Here is a 17,579-nt window from a genome sequence, read left to right as displayed (position 1 = left end):
AATTAACTTTTAATTTCTGGAGCAAATTCTTGTTTGGGTTCCCTGTAGAACGATTCTGAATTTTTCTTTTTCTTCCAATTAAGCGGTCACAATCAACTGTCTGATTATTCTGCCACTGTGTTGCGCATGAAGTCCACAAAGAAAATTGAAATATATACAGTTTTGTGAAAGTTAAACTCCTATATATTCAGGTGCTCTTTAAAAACAGTTTTTTTGTCTATTTTGATAGCCGAGTATTGAAGCATTCAAGACTCGCGGCAGTGAGAGTGGAAAGTGGTAAGGCATTCCATTCCCGTATGGATTTTGGGTAGAATGACAATTTCCTTATGTCTGTTCTACTAATTGAAACCTGGTAACATCAAGTACTAGTTGCTCTTGATACTCGGCTTATTTGAAATAGCCTAGATGTTGCATCTATTATTAAATAGACCATAAGTGATTTTGTACATCATTCACATCTTTGTTAATGATCTCCTCTCTTCTAATTGTTGCCAGTCAAGTTGTGTTATCATGGCGTCTACTGATGATGTGTTACGGTATTTCATTTTGTTAGTAGTATACATAGCCCCTTTGCGTTGTACCATCTCTTTTTTTTTCTTGTTGTTTTGTTGATGGGGATCCCAAACTCCGCTTGCGTATTCTAATGTCGGTCTTACTAATGACGACCTGTATGCATTTTCTTTCAGTTGTTTGTTGTTGATGTTTAAATTTCTTTTAAGGAACCTAATAGTTGTTATTGCTTTTTGCCAGATATTACATACATGGGTACTCCAAATTAAATCTGAGCTGATGGTAACTCCAAGATAATTTGCGGCTGGTAATCTCTCCAGTACATGGCCGTGTAGGATGTTATCTTTGGTGATGGGATTTGTTTTCTTGCTGATAGTGTCATGACATTGCATGTTGTTGCGTTGAACTCCATGAGCCACCGATGTTTCCTAGTCTGATAATTTATTCAGGTCTACTTTATATGTTGTTGTAAATGTATCTGTTGTTAATGTGAGGTAAATGCCATTGTCGTCGGCAAACAATCTTGTTCTAGATCGAACTCCCTATGACATATCATTGATGTAGTAGATAAAAAGACCGGGAACCCTGTGGTACATCTAATTCAACATCAATGAGGCCATTCAATAGGCAAAGTTATTTAGCAAAATAAAAATGCAAGATTTGTTTTTTAAAAAGTAAATGCAAGTATTATAAATTTTATAATCGAGGATTTTATTCTAAATAGTGTGTGTCCTAAGCCAAGTCTATCAGAGTCTCTATATATTACTTTTAATTATTAGAACGGATTACAAAGTATGTTAACGTGAGGGTACCCAAATTATACCTTTTTAAACAGATATTTCGCCTTGGTCTTATACTTAGAAATAGACAAATGTTTCTATTCTGTTTTTATTTTGTAGATGTATCCTTTTTACTATATATGATTCCGCAAGTTTAGTTTTCAATTCATACTGTATTAAAACAAATGAGTTTATTCAATATCATGATGTTCAGAGGTTGTCGTTTGTTGATGTGGTCATACGTCACTGTGTTTTTATATATAATAGACCTGTTTTCCTGTTTGAATGGTTTTGTACTAGTAATTTTTGGAGCCCTTTATAGCTTGCTGTTCGGAGTGAGCATAGACTCCGTGTTGAAGGCCGTAATGGATCTATTATGGTTTACTTGGATGGAGAGTTGTCTCATTGGCATTCAAACCACATCTTCATATATCTATTAAATTGTATTGAGCTCCAAATGACCAAAGATTCTGTAATTCGGAATACCTAAATTGCATCCATACTTATTTTTGCATCCTTAAAAATGAATTAATGATGTCTTGTTTGATTACTTCATATTTTAGAACAATTTTGAAAATTGCTATTATAGAAAATGCTTACTTTACATTTTGAAACAAACAGGTTGTTTTTGACATACATGTATTTTAATTGTTCATATTTTAAAAAATGACTTTTTGTGAATATAGCATTCGACGTATCCGTACATTTTACTTTTTTTCACAGGAAACTTAATCGGCGAATATATAATGTGAAAATTTTGTGTGCAGTCATTTAAATGGCTTTATGGATAGACAAGCATAATCGCAAATTATAAAAGTACCATGATTTGCTTCTTAGCTTAGAAAACATTTATGAGTCGATTTCAGCTGCTTTTTTTTTTATAATGGCTGACATTTTGCACTCGGTACAATTTTGGACAAATGCAACTCGTGTTATATGTTATTAGTTTACTATCTTATAAGCAGTAATTTAACCAAAATAAATTCGGATTATCTTCACGTATTTGAGACTGCATAATGACTTCTAATTATTAAGTGAAAAATTAAAATAAGACGTGATATAATTTCGTGCGTCTTAAAAACTCTTTTACTGAGGGATACACATAATGTGAGTTTTCATACGTATAATATTGGCAAATTAAATTATTTTACTGCGAACTTGATATTTAAATCTTGCTTTCAAATCTGTACCTGTTATTGATTTGATGTACTAAATGTACCAGTTAAATTATTGTTGAGTAGTTCAAACTTTTTAACTAATTACACGGAATGGCTAGTCTTGCATTAAGTAAGTTAAATACTTACAAATAACAATTGAACCGTGTAGCGGCAAATTGATCACTTAAATTGTCCAGTTTTGACTGGTTAGCTAACAAAAGAGTCTTACTTTGCATCCGGAAAAATGTATAACAGCACCTTAAATTGATTTTTAAAGACTTACATAACCTGTTATTTATGGTCCCGAAATAAGAGACATACCCTTAGTCACATCATGTGCTATATATTTTGACATAAGACGCAATATGCTATAGTGATAACTAGCACACTGCGTAACGAATTTACCGACTATCTTATTTAAAAAGTGACATTAAGGTTACTGGTTTATCGTATTTAATGCGTTTCCCTCAGTTTTAGTTTGTTACCCCAATTTTGTTTTTTGTCCATAGATTTACGAGTTTTGAAAAGCGGTATACTACTGTTGCCTTTATTTATCACAGTTATCAATCTTAAATAGAAAGAACCTGCTTCCATTGGTCTATACAAAAACCAACGCCAACAATAACATCTTGTTAACTTTAAATGTGATTTCTTCATTTATTTCAATCATTCATCATCAACATCTTTATTTGTTGTCCAGGTAAAACGTTTCAAATTTTTCCCCAATGCCGAGTTGCTTTTATAAAGTGACATAACACAACTACTAACCGTGTATTAACAAAAACCACAACTAACCCTATGTGAATTATATACGGTATTTTTAAGTAAGATAAAGTGTATTGTCGCCGAAAGTACATAATTTACAAATGCTGTTTTTTAACAGACCACAAGCATACATAAATTAATGGGATGAGAAGACATAAGCAGCAATAATTCGGTATTGCACGTTGTTGTGTTTATTGTAATGACTGACACATATTTTCCTTTTCCAAACAAGGAATTGTGCTTTTGAAGTAAAATGCTTGACCATGTAAGCATCCAAAGTTAAATATTGTTCATGTTTAGTACCTACGATATCCGCTTTTAATTAATAAATTAATTTGAACCTTTTTAATTCATTTGAATAAAAGCAATAGTATCACACCGCTGTTCAAAAGTAATAAATGGATTGAGAGAAAGGTAATCCGGGTAACAAATTAAAACAGGGGGAACGACATCTACTATCAGAGGAAAGAAAACCTAAGAACAAATGAATAATAAACTTGGGTCTTGTCAATAACAGAATTTCACCATTTCTATAGTGTTGGAGCCATGAATAAAAAAAAAGATATGTTATAATCATTTGGTTTTTAAGTAACTCAGGTTAGTGCGATTGATTTAACTTTTTCCAGGCGTTTATATATGAATGGGTACAAAATATGCAGTATCGGATATTTGAAACTCGAATCCAAAAGTCTAAGAACCTTTGACCATAAAAACTAAAAAGCATTTGAATCAGCAGTGGCGGATCCAGAACTTTTCCTAAGGGGGGCCCGCTCCAGTCATACTTCAATGATTCCCTATATAATCAACCAAATTTTTCCCACGAAAAGGGGGGGGGCGGGGCCCGCAGGGCCCCCTGGATCCGCCTATGGAATGAACGGAGCAATGGAGACGTTTGCTTTTGATTGAGACGGATATGTAATTAGACAGTAGCTTTAACTCCGTACAATATCAAATTCGGTAGTACAGTAGTACTAACAATTCTAATAAGTCAAATACTTATCCTGCAATCTTCAGCGGAAGCGTGTACTTAAAGGCAAACCAATATCCTTGAATTGGAAAGTGGCAAAGCAGAGAGGGGCAGAACAAATTATATCCAATTGTTAAACGATAAAGTCAAATAAACGACATGACCTTTCGGATTAAAGATGAATTATTAAGATTACACAATTGGAAACAAAATATCCATCTAATACATTTATCTCAATTGGGTAACTTGTTTTGATCTAACCAATCTTACACAATGTTCATACGTGTGTTAACTTTGGAGGGACATCAAATATGCTATGCATTAACCGGGTGGATTTTTAATCTTCAGTATGACTTCGATAAACTCAATATTGCATATGTTTTATCTTTTGAAAATGTTTGTGATTGGAATAACAATAATAAATGTCTTTACAGAAAGTATGCCCATTAAATATTTAATGGTCAAATATGAATGTTGGTGTTCCGGAGTGTGACTAATTTCATAAATATTTTAAATGCAATTTTAATTCTTTTTTGGTCATGCATAGAATTTATTAATTTACTTGATATTGACGAGTTAAACTATAACTATATGATGTATAAACACTGCCTATCTACCATTTATATTGATATAACTCGACTGAAAACATACACAACAACGTTGACCGAGAAACCCAAAATTAACAAGTCACTTCGCTTCAATGCCTGTATGCATGAAACATCTTAACTTATGTGTTTCTTAAACTTAGATTTCACCCAGAATTACCTTGTAAAGGAAAATTCTTAATCCGTATGCATTAACTTATGAAGTCTTTCTTTTACTTCACTGATTGAGCAATACACCCTTTTATCAAGAGCGGGTGTTAAATTTTTCTTGATATATATAGAATAATAGGTAGTTTCGTTTTTGATACTGACTATATCATGTGGAATATGTAGACGAGCCCGTTAGGGCGAGTTAAGATATTCCACATGATATAGTCAATATCAAAAACGAAACTACCTATTATTCTGTTTATCGGTAATTATGACGTCGCACAATGTATTGCCTTATATTTTAAATGATACAGCCAGTACGTTGATTCTCGAAAATATTAGGCAGTAAGATCAAAGGGAAAATATACGAATTACCGATAAATTAAACAATTCCATCATACATTACAAAGTAAAATTTTTGAAACAGATGACAAATTGGCGCATAAGAGCAAAGCGTGACGTTTTTATTGATGAGCATGGAACGAAAAAAATAAATTTTGTTATCCATATTTTTCCTCTACTAAATATTTAATTCATCTTGCATGGGTGTTGCTCGATGAGGGGGCCCGTTTATTTACTCGAGACAACAATTTATTTTTAACCCTCATAATACGCGACAGAGGTTTCAATGACGTAGCACAAGTGTAGCATTTTAAGCGTTCGCTAACGAATAGTTTTACAAAACGTTTTTTCGTCAGTAAGAATTTTACTAAGTTGTTCAGCATCTTGTGGATTGCCGTTCCCCTTCCCTAACTTAAGTGTTAACTAAGAAAAATCTAAATTAAAGAACGGTCATGCATACGGGCCCAGATGTAGTAGTACAAATAAATAATATACGAAAACAGAAAATAAATGGCAAAAAAAAACCCCAAAAACATAAAACAAAGTAAGATAACTGTTTAAATTAAAGGGAAAATTCACGATTTTTTACTTATGGTTTAAATATGTTCATTATGACATAATATATATATTCACAAAGTTTTATCGCTATATGTGCAGTAATAAAGGAGAAATTCAATAATTAATGAAAAAATATCAACTACTTCCTGTAGGTCGTGACGTTTTCTCCTGATTTTTGCATGCCGGGATTTAAAATACAATCATTAAAAGTCTTGGTTTTTAATCATATTTTAACGTAATCGTAAGCGCGCCGATGACTTATGCTTTATCTAATAACCATCCGATAATAAGAAGATAAAACGCACAGACGTTCAATTGTACTCATTCGTGAGATAAATTATCTATGTTAAACGTATATATTCGAATAATTTTTGTAGACAACACAAAAAGTTATAAATTTATTTTTAATACATGCATTTTCGGACTGATAAGGTGAACAAATTAAAGTACAATAATCTGTAAAGACAATATGTTGGTGTACTATTATTGACCTTTTACTATCTCTGCTATGGCTAGGTTTATACGATGTGTGTATTCACGGTTCTGTGGCAAAACTCGTAGATGGCTTGTTGAAAGGTAAATTGTTATTTGCACTTCGGTATTTAACCACGCCTCTAGGGCACACCTTGCCAGGTGTGACTGTCTATTCGGATCAGTGGTAGCATTTAATACACACGGCATTAAAAATACATATTCAAGTTGGTGACAAATAAAAATTGGTCGCCGTGGAATTATTTAATTATATTTGGTGCTATTATTTATTTGAATTCAAATAAGTTGATTTACTAAGAAATACACAATTTTCGGTTAAAGACGGGAAACTTAATTCATATGTCAGAATGAAATGATATACAAGTCTTGTCCTTGATTTATGTCTCATAAAAAAGGGGGACTTAGAAATTAGAAATAGCTTTACTAAATCATTTTTATTTGTCTTTATTAGGCGAAAAAATGTACGAGAACACTTACATTTAGACTTTTGAAAGCCATGTATTAATTAATATATGAAACTATCTGAAGATAACTCTACCGAAGCGGAATATAATATGTACGAATCAAGAAAAAAAATATTTTTGTAATGGAATCGAAAAATTACGAATAGATATTCTGTTCAAGTGTGATAAACGTCAACCAAATTTATTCATAATGGGGAACGTCCTTATTAAAATCTGAGACAACTATAATAATCGTCGTCTCCCAACGTATATATATACTTAAATAACTATTTGATCAACGATGTTTAAAATTAAAAGACAACGAATTTAATGTTATCTTTCCCTATTTTTGAATGTTATTATAAGTCTGTTCAACTTGCAAGAATACCCCTAAAGCGGACAAATATCCGACAAGCAGTTTATTCTTTAAATTGCTGTCATTGAATATCAAGAAAGAAAATAAATCCCGAAATTGATACTCAATAGTTTTCCTAGAAAATATTCACATTCCTTGGGGATTATTAGTGTACGTCCAGTTGCATATATTTTACATGAATGTTGGAACAATTGTGATGATGACGAATTTCGTCCTTTATTCGAGAACAATTTAATTGATATATAAATCTGTGAGTTTACTATGTTCTTAACTTCGATGAACCAAAGCAAGTTATAAATTGACCTGTATTTAAATCAAATTGTTTCTTTTTTTTCTTCTTCTTCTTTTGGTATACAATAGTCTATCGAATTCGTTGATTACATACTGTTGGCATACATGGACTAGTCTATTTACAAAACTTTTACCACAATTTACACAAAATGTATGTTTCTTTCTTATGTTCAATGTATACATGTATACATATTTTAAATTGCGCTACTGACTATAGTTCCGTAACTTTCTACCAGGCGTATGTATACACGAATCGTCGACAAGTGCGCACATTTTTTTAGATCAATAATTCTGGTATGTTCCAATCTGTCCTAAACTATTGACAACGAGTATATATTACATATTACACTGATCAATACCTACAGAAGTGAAACGATGCATGAACTTGCAAGCCCGCCGGACAGGAAATCGATTGAATACCTGGACGTGTCACCTTACACCCCTTCCAATACCTTTGGGAGTAATACCTTTAGCCATGCTGGTGAATCCGAATTTATTTAAATAAAGTTTATTACTTGAAAGAATTATGAACGAATTAGATTTTCGAAAACAATTTCCACGGAACACTTATTTATCATTTTATGATTTGAACTTTGACTTTTTAACTAATTACAATATTATCAGTTTCAAAATAACAGACTATATGGTTATTTAAAAATATAAGACCATTTTCCGTATCAAGTTAGTCAGTCAGATAAAACAACCGTACGATTGACAAGATATCGACACGCAATTACGACTACATCGTTTACTGTAGTTTTGTTCCTTTGTGGTTTATTGACATATCGGGATTTTTCATCGGAGAAGGTGACAAGATGGCGGAGAGTAGAGAACTGATACTCAAAATTTAAAATCGATGGTGATCTCTTATTTAGCGGAATAAAACTTTAATATCTATAAATTTGAGCATTTTTATACAGAATGGACATAATATCAATTTTTGATTTTTTTGCGAAGTTTCCCTTTAAGTTTATGAAATTTTTTAACAAGTTTAACAGTATCATAAAAATATAAATTATACAGATTAACAACAACAATAGTACAAATATAATGAAAAGAAATAACGGGGGTGAAATAACATTACAAGACGACAACTATTCATCAAAAGACCAAAGGATAAAGATAGAAAGCAACTCTACGTCACTGCACGGCTTTGAACATTGAGCAAAACCTTCATCGTATAGAAAGTTTTAGATGACCATTGGCTAACTTAATAAACGAACTTACAAAAAAGAATAGAGAATACCATTATTCTCTGCATTTTTAAAAAGCACAAGTCATGTACCACATCTTAGAGTGGTTCTTATTATATGTCACAATTGCTGCCCATCTATAACATGTCATTTATCATCAAATTCATAATAGTAATTGTTTATTTCTTTTCGTCCTTTTCATGTATAAACTTTTTGCACTAGATTTACTAAAATATCATTCAGTCAACCATTTTTTTATATAAGTGAAAAAATAAATATTATCAAAACAGCCATCCGTTGGCTCATTACCAAACACGTCTACGCAGCGGTAACGTTAGAAATATATTATGTAACACGAAGTTAAGTCTATTCATAATTGTTATACTAAAAAAACATTAAGCTGATTTGTTTGGTTTCTATCGAAAATTATAATAACAACTTTTACAATTACCTCCTATACATTTCTAACAATATGATTGGTTAATAACATTCGCATGGGAACCGTGTACTTTTCATATGGCGCAAGTATGCAGGATTTATTTCAATACACGATTAGTAGTGGTGTTACGTACCTTTGTAAACTCAACACAGTGTTGAGGGAAAATCTGACAGGTTTCAATAGACGTCGAAATTGATGCTGGACAGTTGAAATAAATCGTAAAACACATTTAAGGCTAACAACTTCTTTTCGTTGGCAGTCATACCCGTAGCCAGGGGGTTCGAACGACCCCCCCTTGAAATCAAATAAGCACTGTTAAAGTCAACGTTTTATTCAAACTGTGACTGTTAAAGTCCAGTTCAATAGTTCAACGAACCCCCCCCCCCCCCTTTCCTCCTTTGGAAATTCCTGGGTACGGGCCTGCCAATATAAGTAGGTTCTTAATAATTAGTATTGAAGCCAATAGTAGATCACTTTGCTAGGCCACTCATCAAAATACCACATCGGTTAAGATAGTCGGTAAGATAAATTCGTTATAACTGATAAATAATATGATATAAAATTGAGAAAGGAAATGGTGAATATGTCAAAGCGACAACCACCCGACCATAGAGCAAACAACAGCCGAAGGCAACCAATGGGTCTTCAATGTAGCGAGAATTCCCGCACCCGTAGGTGTCCTTCAGCTGGCCCCTAAAATATGCATAATAGTACAGTGATAATGGACGTCATACTAAACTCCGAATTATACACAAGAAACTAAAAATTAAAATCATACAAGACTAACAAAGGCCAGAGGCTCCTGACTTGGGACAGGCGCAAAATTGCGGCGGGGTTAAACATGTTTATGAGATCTCAACCCTCCCCCTATATAACAATTTAACTATATTGCAGCAAAGGAGTAGGTCCGGTAAGACCCCTTTTTGGCCCCAAAACATAACAGTTTTACAAAATTGTTAAAATATAATTTTTTAGTTATTTATTGGACAGAAGAATGCTTCTGCTACATGCATATGGGCTGTTTTTGACAATACAATGCCCATATATCGGGTTGTAGCACCATTAAGTCATGCTAAATTACTGAAATCTGAAAAATTCTAGCATTTTAGTTAAATTTTAGACGGTTTCCGTTCAAAACGAAAGTGGCCTCTTAATATTAAAATGTAAGTTGTATTTTATGATAATACATAACATATCTAAAGGTTGTGGATGAACACGGACGCGGCCACTTTCATTTTTTACAAAAAACTTCTGTAAAGTGACATTTTCCGGCATATTTGGTAGATTTTTCATATTTGAGCTTGAATCGGATCGTTTTTAATGACTAAATCAGTTAAAATCTTTTACATAAACTAATTGAATCGAGTGAAATAGACACTTAAGTGTTTAAAAAGTGCTCAAAATCTTTCGTCAGATGAACCTGAAATTTGAGGCCAAAATCAGTCCTTACCGGACCTACTCCTTTCGTACATTTGATAAGATTAGTTTTATTTAAATAAACCTATAGGTTACGCACTACAATATTTTTTCATGAACTCATTATAATTATAAAATGGCTACCTTAATTACAAATATTGTTATCTTTGAGATTTATCAAAACATCATAACATAGGATATCGATGAAATACAAAAGAGGGACTTATATCTATTTTGTTAATATAAGTCCGTGTGTTATGATTAATTTTACAATTGTAATAGCTAGTATGAAAACTTGGCAACAATAAAATACAAATAGGTACAACCTTGACATACATTAAATATTATTCATCGATTGTCTGGGGGTAACCATGCGTATTAAAAAAAAATAAGGACAAGTATAATCGACGCATGAATTAAGGTCAACGTCTGATAAACCATCCGTTTAGAAAATAACTAGCTGTCAATACAGTAAATGTTATTTCATGTCCAGACTAGCTGGTATAAACTACAAACTTTTGGTACGGTTGGTTAGTTGGAATAGAGAGCAATATATTTTCTTTATATGTATCAAGGCAAGCAGCAAACACAACATTAGATAAATGATATTTACGGTTTCTAGAGGTTCATAGATTTTAATTGCATGAATCTTTTTATTATTAGGGTGAAACAGTCATTTCCCAAATAATAGCGACTGGCTATGTTTAGGTTTTTCCAATAATTTATTTTTGTTTGGTTGAAATATAGTGAATTACCAACCATGATAGTTCGAACGTGTATCATTAATTTGTTTATACTACAACGTACTTTCATCATTTCAATGTCACAGGTTACACTGTCAAATTTCCTCGCATATAAAATTCACGTGATATTTGCCTTAAACATTCAAGTAAAATTCACCTAAATAAAGGCAACAGTAGTATACTGATGTTCAAAATTCATAGATCGATATGGAGAAATCAAATCCGGGTTAAAACGAGCGTATACAAGTATTTTTTTATGTGATTTTCACAAAAAATAGGAATTTCAAGTTGCAAAACAAATAGAATTTTTCATGATTTTTATTAAATAGAAAATATAGATGTTATTTCTCGTATAACCTCATTTGATATAAAATTCTCGTGAATGTCATTAGAATATTAACGTGAATTTAACTGTTAACATACCATTCACATAAAATTGATGAACATGAAACTTCCTTGAGTAGAGGGGGGGTTGAATGCTTATAACCCGGTATAACGCAACGGTATCCCATATGTGCCTGCACAAATCAGGAATGTATTATTCCTTGACAGGCGGAAACCGAGTTGAAATAGAGCAAAATAATCGAAGCTCTTTGATAAAGAAGGCGATAAATGCTTACTGTCATGTTTACTATAGTAACAAAAATTTTAAAAGTTACTTAATAGAAACAAATAAAACGACATTTTTTTTCCCTCAAGTACGAATTGTTTTATTTTAAAAACACCATTTGTATAAGTTTTCAATTTATCTAATACATAGTAATGCAGAGCAATTAGATATCAAGTCGACGACATGGATATCTATCAAGTTGGATGTAGAAAATGCATAACCTCCGGTTTAAAAAAGAAAATTACCACGGACGGAGAACTATCAATCTATTAGTTCAGTAATTTTCGTGTCTGCCCTTTCATTATGTGAATGAAGAAAAAATTCAAAAAAATGGGTAAAAATTGTATCGAAAAGAGAAAATCGAGTGCACCTTTTTATGTTAGGGCGTGTTTTATGTGTATATTTTGTCTTTAAAACGTACAAAGCGAGAGTATTTGATATATCATCTCGCTTCAGATTCTATCATTTTTATGAATCAAAGCTACAGGTTGACTTTATATTATAAACGAAAAGATGAAATATATGGGTCAAGTGAAATACCTATCTAATGAATCACAAAAACAGAGTAGGTGTGTTCGAATAGCTATTTGTTTTACTAAAAGTACTTGACGACAGTCTTTTAAGTTGGATGATGAAAATGCATATCTTCGAAAAAAAATTTGTGTGTGTGTGATAACTAGGATTTGTAATCTTCAACCACTGAAAATGTTTTAGTCTGCCCTTCCACGAAATATTAATTAGATTTTTTAAAATGTTTAAGAATTTTTGAAAATTCCACCTGACAACCGATCAGACAAAATTATATTTTTTAAGTTGAATCAATGCAGACAAGATCATTAAAAGATGCTCATTAGCTAGTAGATACATTTGTCTTTTAAAATACAACTGACATATAAGGATCGTAATGGTGCTATGTAGATAAATTTATCGGTTTTCAAGAGCAAAATTGGCAACGCGTCAGCCCTACAACGCCTTCCACTTCTACGATTGTGAAAATGAACTGGCATAATGGGGAGATAATTTTGACGAAGTAGAAGCCTGACTGTTGATTCTCGATTGATGTTGTACGTTACATTTTTCTTTTTAATTGCTGTGTCATCAATCAGACTGGGTTTTTTTCGTTTGAATTGCTTCAAATGTTGTCATGTCAGTATCGTCTATAGCTTACTGTTCGGGTTTGTTTTCTCATTGTTGAAGGCCGTATTGGAACCTATATCAGTTGTGCATATTCTAGCTTTTTGGTCACTGACGCATATTTGTCTCATTTGCAATTATACTACGTCTCCTCATTCATTATACAAATAAAATACATAAAATCTGTCAGGGTTTATACAAGGTGTAATTAAATGTTTAAATCTCAAAATACTAAACATTTTTATATTTTGTCAGGATACTTTCTGTCCTCATTCTGATAAGTAGAAAAATAGATATCGTAGACTTTTATTATAAAGAAGGTAAAATAAACGGAAAGTTTTCATTTTATAAGAAAAGATAATTTTGTTGTTTTGTTATTATGCTATTATATGATATGTATATAATAAAAAGGACAAATCATAATCTGTTGAAATGAACCAAGAATTCAAACTAATTAATAACCTGTTTGCGAATCAACACATACATGTATCATTCAAATCATTCTAGATATTACAGTCAAAGTTAAAAATACATGCGTTTTTACTTTATATAATTAATCACGGGAATTAAAATACATATTGTTAAATTCCATATTTTAAAATTCCCAAGTCATGTAACAAATAGCGAATTATTTTGTTTCTATTGTCATAACGACAATCTGGTCCTTTTATTCCTATAATAGGACATTAACAAATTGGACTCATAATTTCGTCGAGCTTGTTTTTACATGATCAGCAAGACGGGTATCCTGTGCAGAACAGGATCGGCTAACCTTTCCGGGAACTTGACAATATCCATGATCTAGTACTATTTACTATGTTTTATGGAAAGGAAGGCGACTGTCATACAAGTTAGAGGATTAGCTAGCTACAAAACTAGGTTTAATCCACCATTATATACATCAGAAAATGTATGTACCAAGTCCGGAATATGACAGTTGTTATCCAATCGTTTGTTGTGTTTGAGCAACAGGTTTTGCCATTTGCTAAAGGACTTTCGTTTAACATTTTTCTCGGAGTTCGGTATTTTGTTATTTAATTTTGTTTATATATTTTGTATGGCATCTGCTGCCTCTCTTTAAAGTAACGGTGTACAATACAGTCTTTTTTTTTTTTTAAGGTAAACAGCTTTATTTTTTTATATTTTATGTTGTTACTTTACAAATTAAAGAACCTTAGTAACCGCGCTCACATACCAAACGCCCCCACACTGTCACTGGACAAATAAAATAACTTGCTAAGAAAAAAATTCCTGTCGATATGCACATTTACATAGTATGTCCTTATCTAAAAGGTTTCTTGCATTTTTGTTATGAGGTTTCAGAGGAGTTTTGATGACAAACTGTTACAGTAGTATATTGAGGCAAATAAGTTCAAAGGGGCATGCGTAACTCCTAGAAAAAAATGAATCATAAGTTCCTGTCGAAATGCACATTTACATAATATGTCCTTATTATCTACAAAGTTTCATGAAATTCTGTTGTGTGATTTTCGAGGAGTTGCGATGACAAGAACAGGACTGACGGACGGACCGGTCAATAGACCCTCCGCAACTTCGTTCCGTAGGGTATAATAATAACAGAGTGTAATGCCCTTCTTCATGCACAGTCAAGTTCTTCAAAAAGTAAAACAATTATAGAACGTTCAATTCAGTACACGTTCGCGTGAAACGAATATTACTAAAAATAACGTACCTATGAGCGTGTTCTCCAAATACAAAATTTAATGCAAATGTTGTCATGGCATTAAATATTGATGATATAGCTACGATGACAAGAAACACTTTTTGATATTTTCCAAATCCTCCAACCTGTCTTATAATATTATCGTATTCCATTTTATGGAAAATACTTTCTTTATGATATATACTTATTATATCCTTGCTTATGTTAAATGTATCAACAAATAAGGTTTAGTATTTAAATGTAACTATGCTATGCTTCAGTTAGTTCCTGGATACAGTTCATAAAATTTGTTGTATGACTAAACAACACTGACTGATCTATTGAAATCGATCACAAATTAAAAAGTTAACTACAAGGTTGAATGTAAAATCCTAAGACATTAAATTTTGTATGTGAATATTTTAAAAACTGTAAATTAAACATGTGTTTATTTGTTATCAAAAGTAAAATTCATAACACAAACGTAAAGAGATATGGGTCCACAAAGGTTTGGGTTGCACCAAACATGATGCTTACATTCTAAAAAGGGGGATACTTATGATGCTGCTGATGTGCAAATGGGTACTGCAGCTGCTGATATGGAAAGTGATACTGAGGCTGCTGGTGAAAAAAAAATATTTCTGTTATTGATGACAATGATGAGTGGCATGTTTGCTTGATGTGTCTTTAGATTGATTCAGTATAAGGAGAGATAAGGTGTCGCTCAGTGTAAGATAGGAATCGACACATATAATGACTACCCATGTTAAAATGAGCAAAGAGCACGACTTGAAAAAATTATTTCTTTATTCATACATTCACTGACGTGAATGCCAATGAAATTGAAATATAAAGGTATATTATGCAAGAGAAAAGGTTGAGTCTTATATCTGAAATATGAAAACTATTATACGTACAATGTATACACTTTAATTTGCATTTGTCTAAATCGCTTTTTTTGATTTACCTACATCAAGAACGCTCAAAGCCGAATATTTGAAATACAAGGACGTACATGCAAGAATCGAAATAATTAAAATATGTACGACAAAAAAGGTCATAAAAATAGCAAAGTTCATCTAAGATCAACTTTATATACATTGTATGCGAAATTTGGTTTAACAAATACTTAGTACGGCAAAATTTTAATTATCTTATTAATGATATTTTCTTCACGTTACTTGCTCTTTTAATTCTTTTGCTTCCTCCATTTCCCTCTTTGGTTCAAATTGAGTTATAAATCTTATTTTATTTACGGATTATTAAGACTTTTTTGGAACTAAAACTAATGAAACTTAACAAATTACTTTGGTTAATGATTTTGTAGTTCTGAGAAATAGTCTTGAATAGTTACGCAATGAGAAACTCAGTTTCTTAAAGATTTTGGCTAAAGCAAAAAAAAATTTACCCTGAAAAAATAACATCCCTTTTGAATCTCTACATGCTGAAATCTTGACAAATCTTGACAAATCTTGTAGTATATGAATTTGTACTTTCGTATTCAATTTTTTATGAATTCGAATTATGTTTTATAGCATTTCTAACTGGTAACGGTTCCGTTTTGTAAGGAGCAATTCTCTCTCAAGGAAACAGGATAGGAAATGGAATACCGTAGAGAGATGTTATGATTAATACTTCATATGCTCGTGGCAAATGTCTTTCATTTTTCAAATGAGTGTTGTAACTATTTCAGTAATGTCAAAAATAAACGAGTGAATATGAACAAAAAGAGGAATGCTAACTGTTGAGGTGCCGAACAATAGTCTTTTATGATTACATAAATCTTTAAAAAGACAATTTCGATAATGCTTAAAAGATGATTTGAAGCACAAAATTGATTATAAATCATATCCAAAAGTCACGACCATCTTAAGACACCTAAATTGGCTTAAAAAAACTTAGGAAAAATCTTAAAATGCAACACGTTTGACAAAGATATGCCAGGTTTTATAAATGTAGCTTTATTTTTCTTTCCTCGATTACTAGTATCCCACATGTTTATACTACTGTCCTGGTAATTTGGTAAATGAATATCGTAAACTTGTATTATAAAGATAAGTAAGTTTTTCATTTTATAAAGAAAAAAACCTGGGCCCAGTTTCACGAAACTGTCTTAGGACTAAGACATGTCTTAGGATGGTCTTACGACATATCAAGCTTAGTCCTAAGTGGGTTTCACAAAGCGGTCCTAAAGTTGGTCATAAAGTTAGGACAACGCGAGAGGTGTCTTATGATGGTCTTAGGATAGTTATATGTTTATTTATATAAATTACACTCATTTCTTATATTAATTTTGAAAAAAAAATCTTATTATTATTTTATTATCTATTCTCCTGTTCCTGCTTACAACATATATACATTGACGGATTATCAGAATTTGTCAACAATGAAAATTCGATGTATTGATATAAAAATTGCACGATTTTATCTCTTAACCTTTTATAACCAATAAAGTCGAAATTGAATTCAACTCACTTGTACCAAAACAATGTCATAATTTTATATTCTTTTTTCTTAACTTTGCATTGAAAATTTCATATTTATATTGATGTATTGTTTAAAGATAATATATAAATTACTTTTTTTTTTATATTTATTTTGTAAATTATGTCATTATATTAATCAATAATTCATGGTAAGACATACTACATTTACATGATTTTTTCCCGTAGATCATACTTATATTTGAAAATTTAAAGAACTTGCGACAGGTTTAGGATGTCTTAGCTAAGATGATCCTAAGACAGCTTCGAGACGAGGTCTAAGATATGTCCTAGGATAGTCATAAGAGGATCATAAGACATGTCCTAAGATATGTCTTATGACAAGTCATAAGATATATCTTAGGACATGTATTATGATCCTCTTATGACTATCCTACGACATATCTCAGACCTCGTCTCGAAGCTGTATTGGGACGATCTTAGCAAAGATATCCTAAAATTT

The 17,579-nt window shown here is 31.8% G+C and overlaps 1 protein-coding gene across 3 annotated transcripts in view; it reads right to left on the bottom strand.

The window, feature by feature from the left end:
- LOC139512752 (organic cation transporter protein-like) overlaps positions 1 to 17,579 on the bottom strand; it is a 58,273-nt gene that overhangs the window by 36,900 nt on the left and 3,794 nt on the right. Inside the window, exon 1 of one of the 3 annotated variants that reach the window (XR_011662330.1) lies at positions 14,664 to 14,894. The exons of 1 other annotated variant lie outside the window; for it this stretch is intronic. Coding sequence is in view for 1 of the 2 variants with exons in the window: in XM_071300624.1 (XP_071156725.1) it covers positions 14,664 to 14,806 (143 nt within the window). In the remaining variant the exon portion in view is untranslated. Of the gene's footprint in view, positions 1 to 14,663; positions 14,895 to 17,579 lie in introns of those variants that run through there. One more of the 3 variants, XM_071300624.1, reaches the window with a different exon arrangement.

This window comes from Mytilus edulis, chromosome 2 (genome assembly GCF_963676685.1).
Source record: "Mytilus edulis chromosome 2, xbMytEdul2.2, whole genome shotgun sequence".
In the NCBI taxonomy this organism is placed as follows: domain Eukaryota; kingdom Metazoa; phylum Mollusca; class Bivalvia; order Mytilida; family Mytilidae; genus Mytilus; species Mytilus edulis.
The sequence above is the reverse complement of the archived record's forward strand: the minus strand, read 5'-3'. Positions and strand labels throughout refer to the sequence as shown.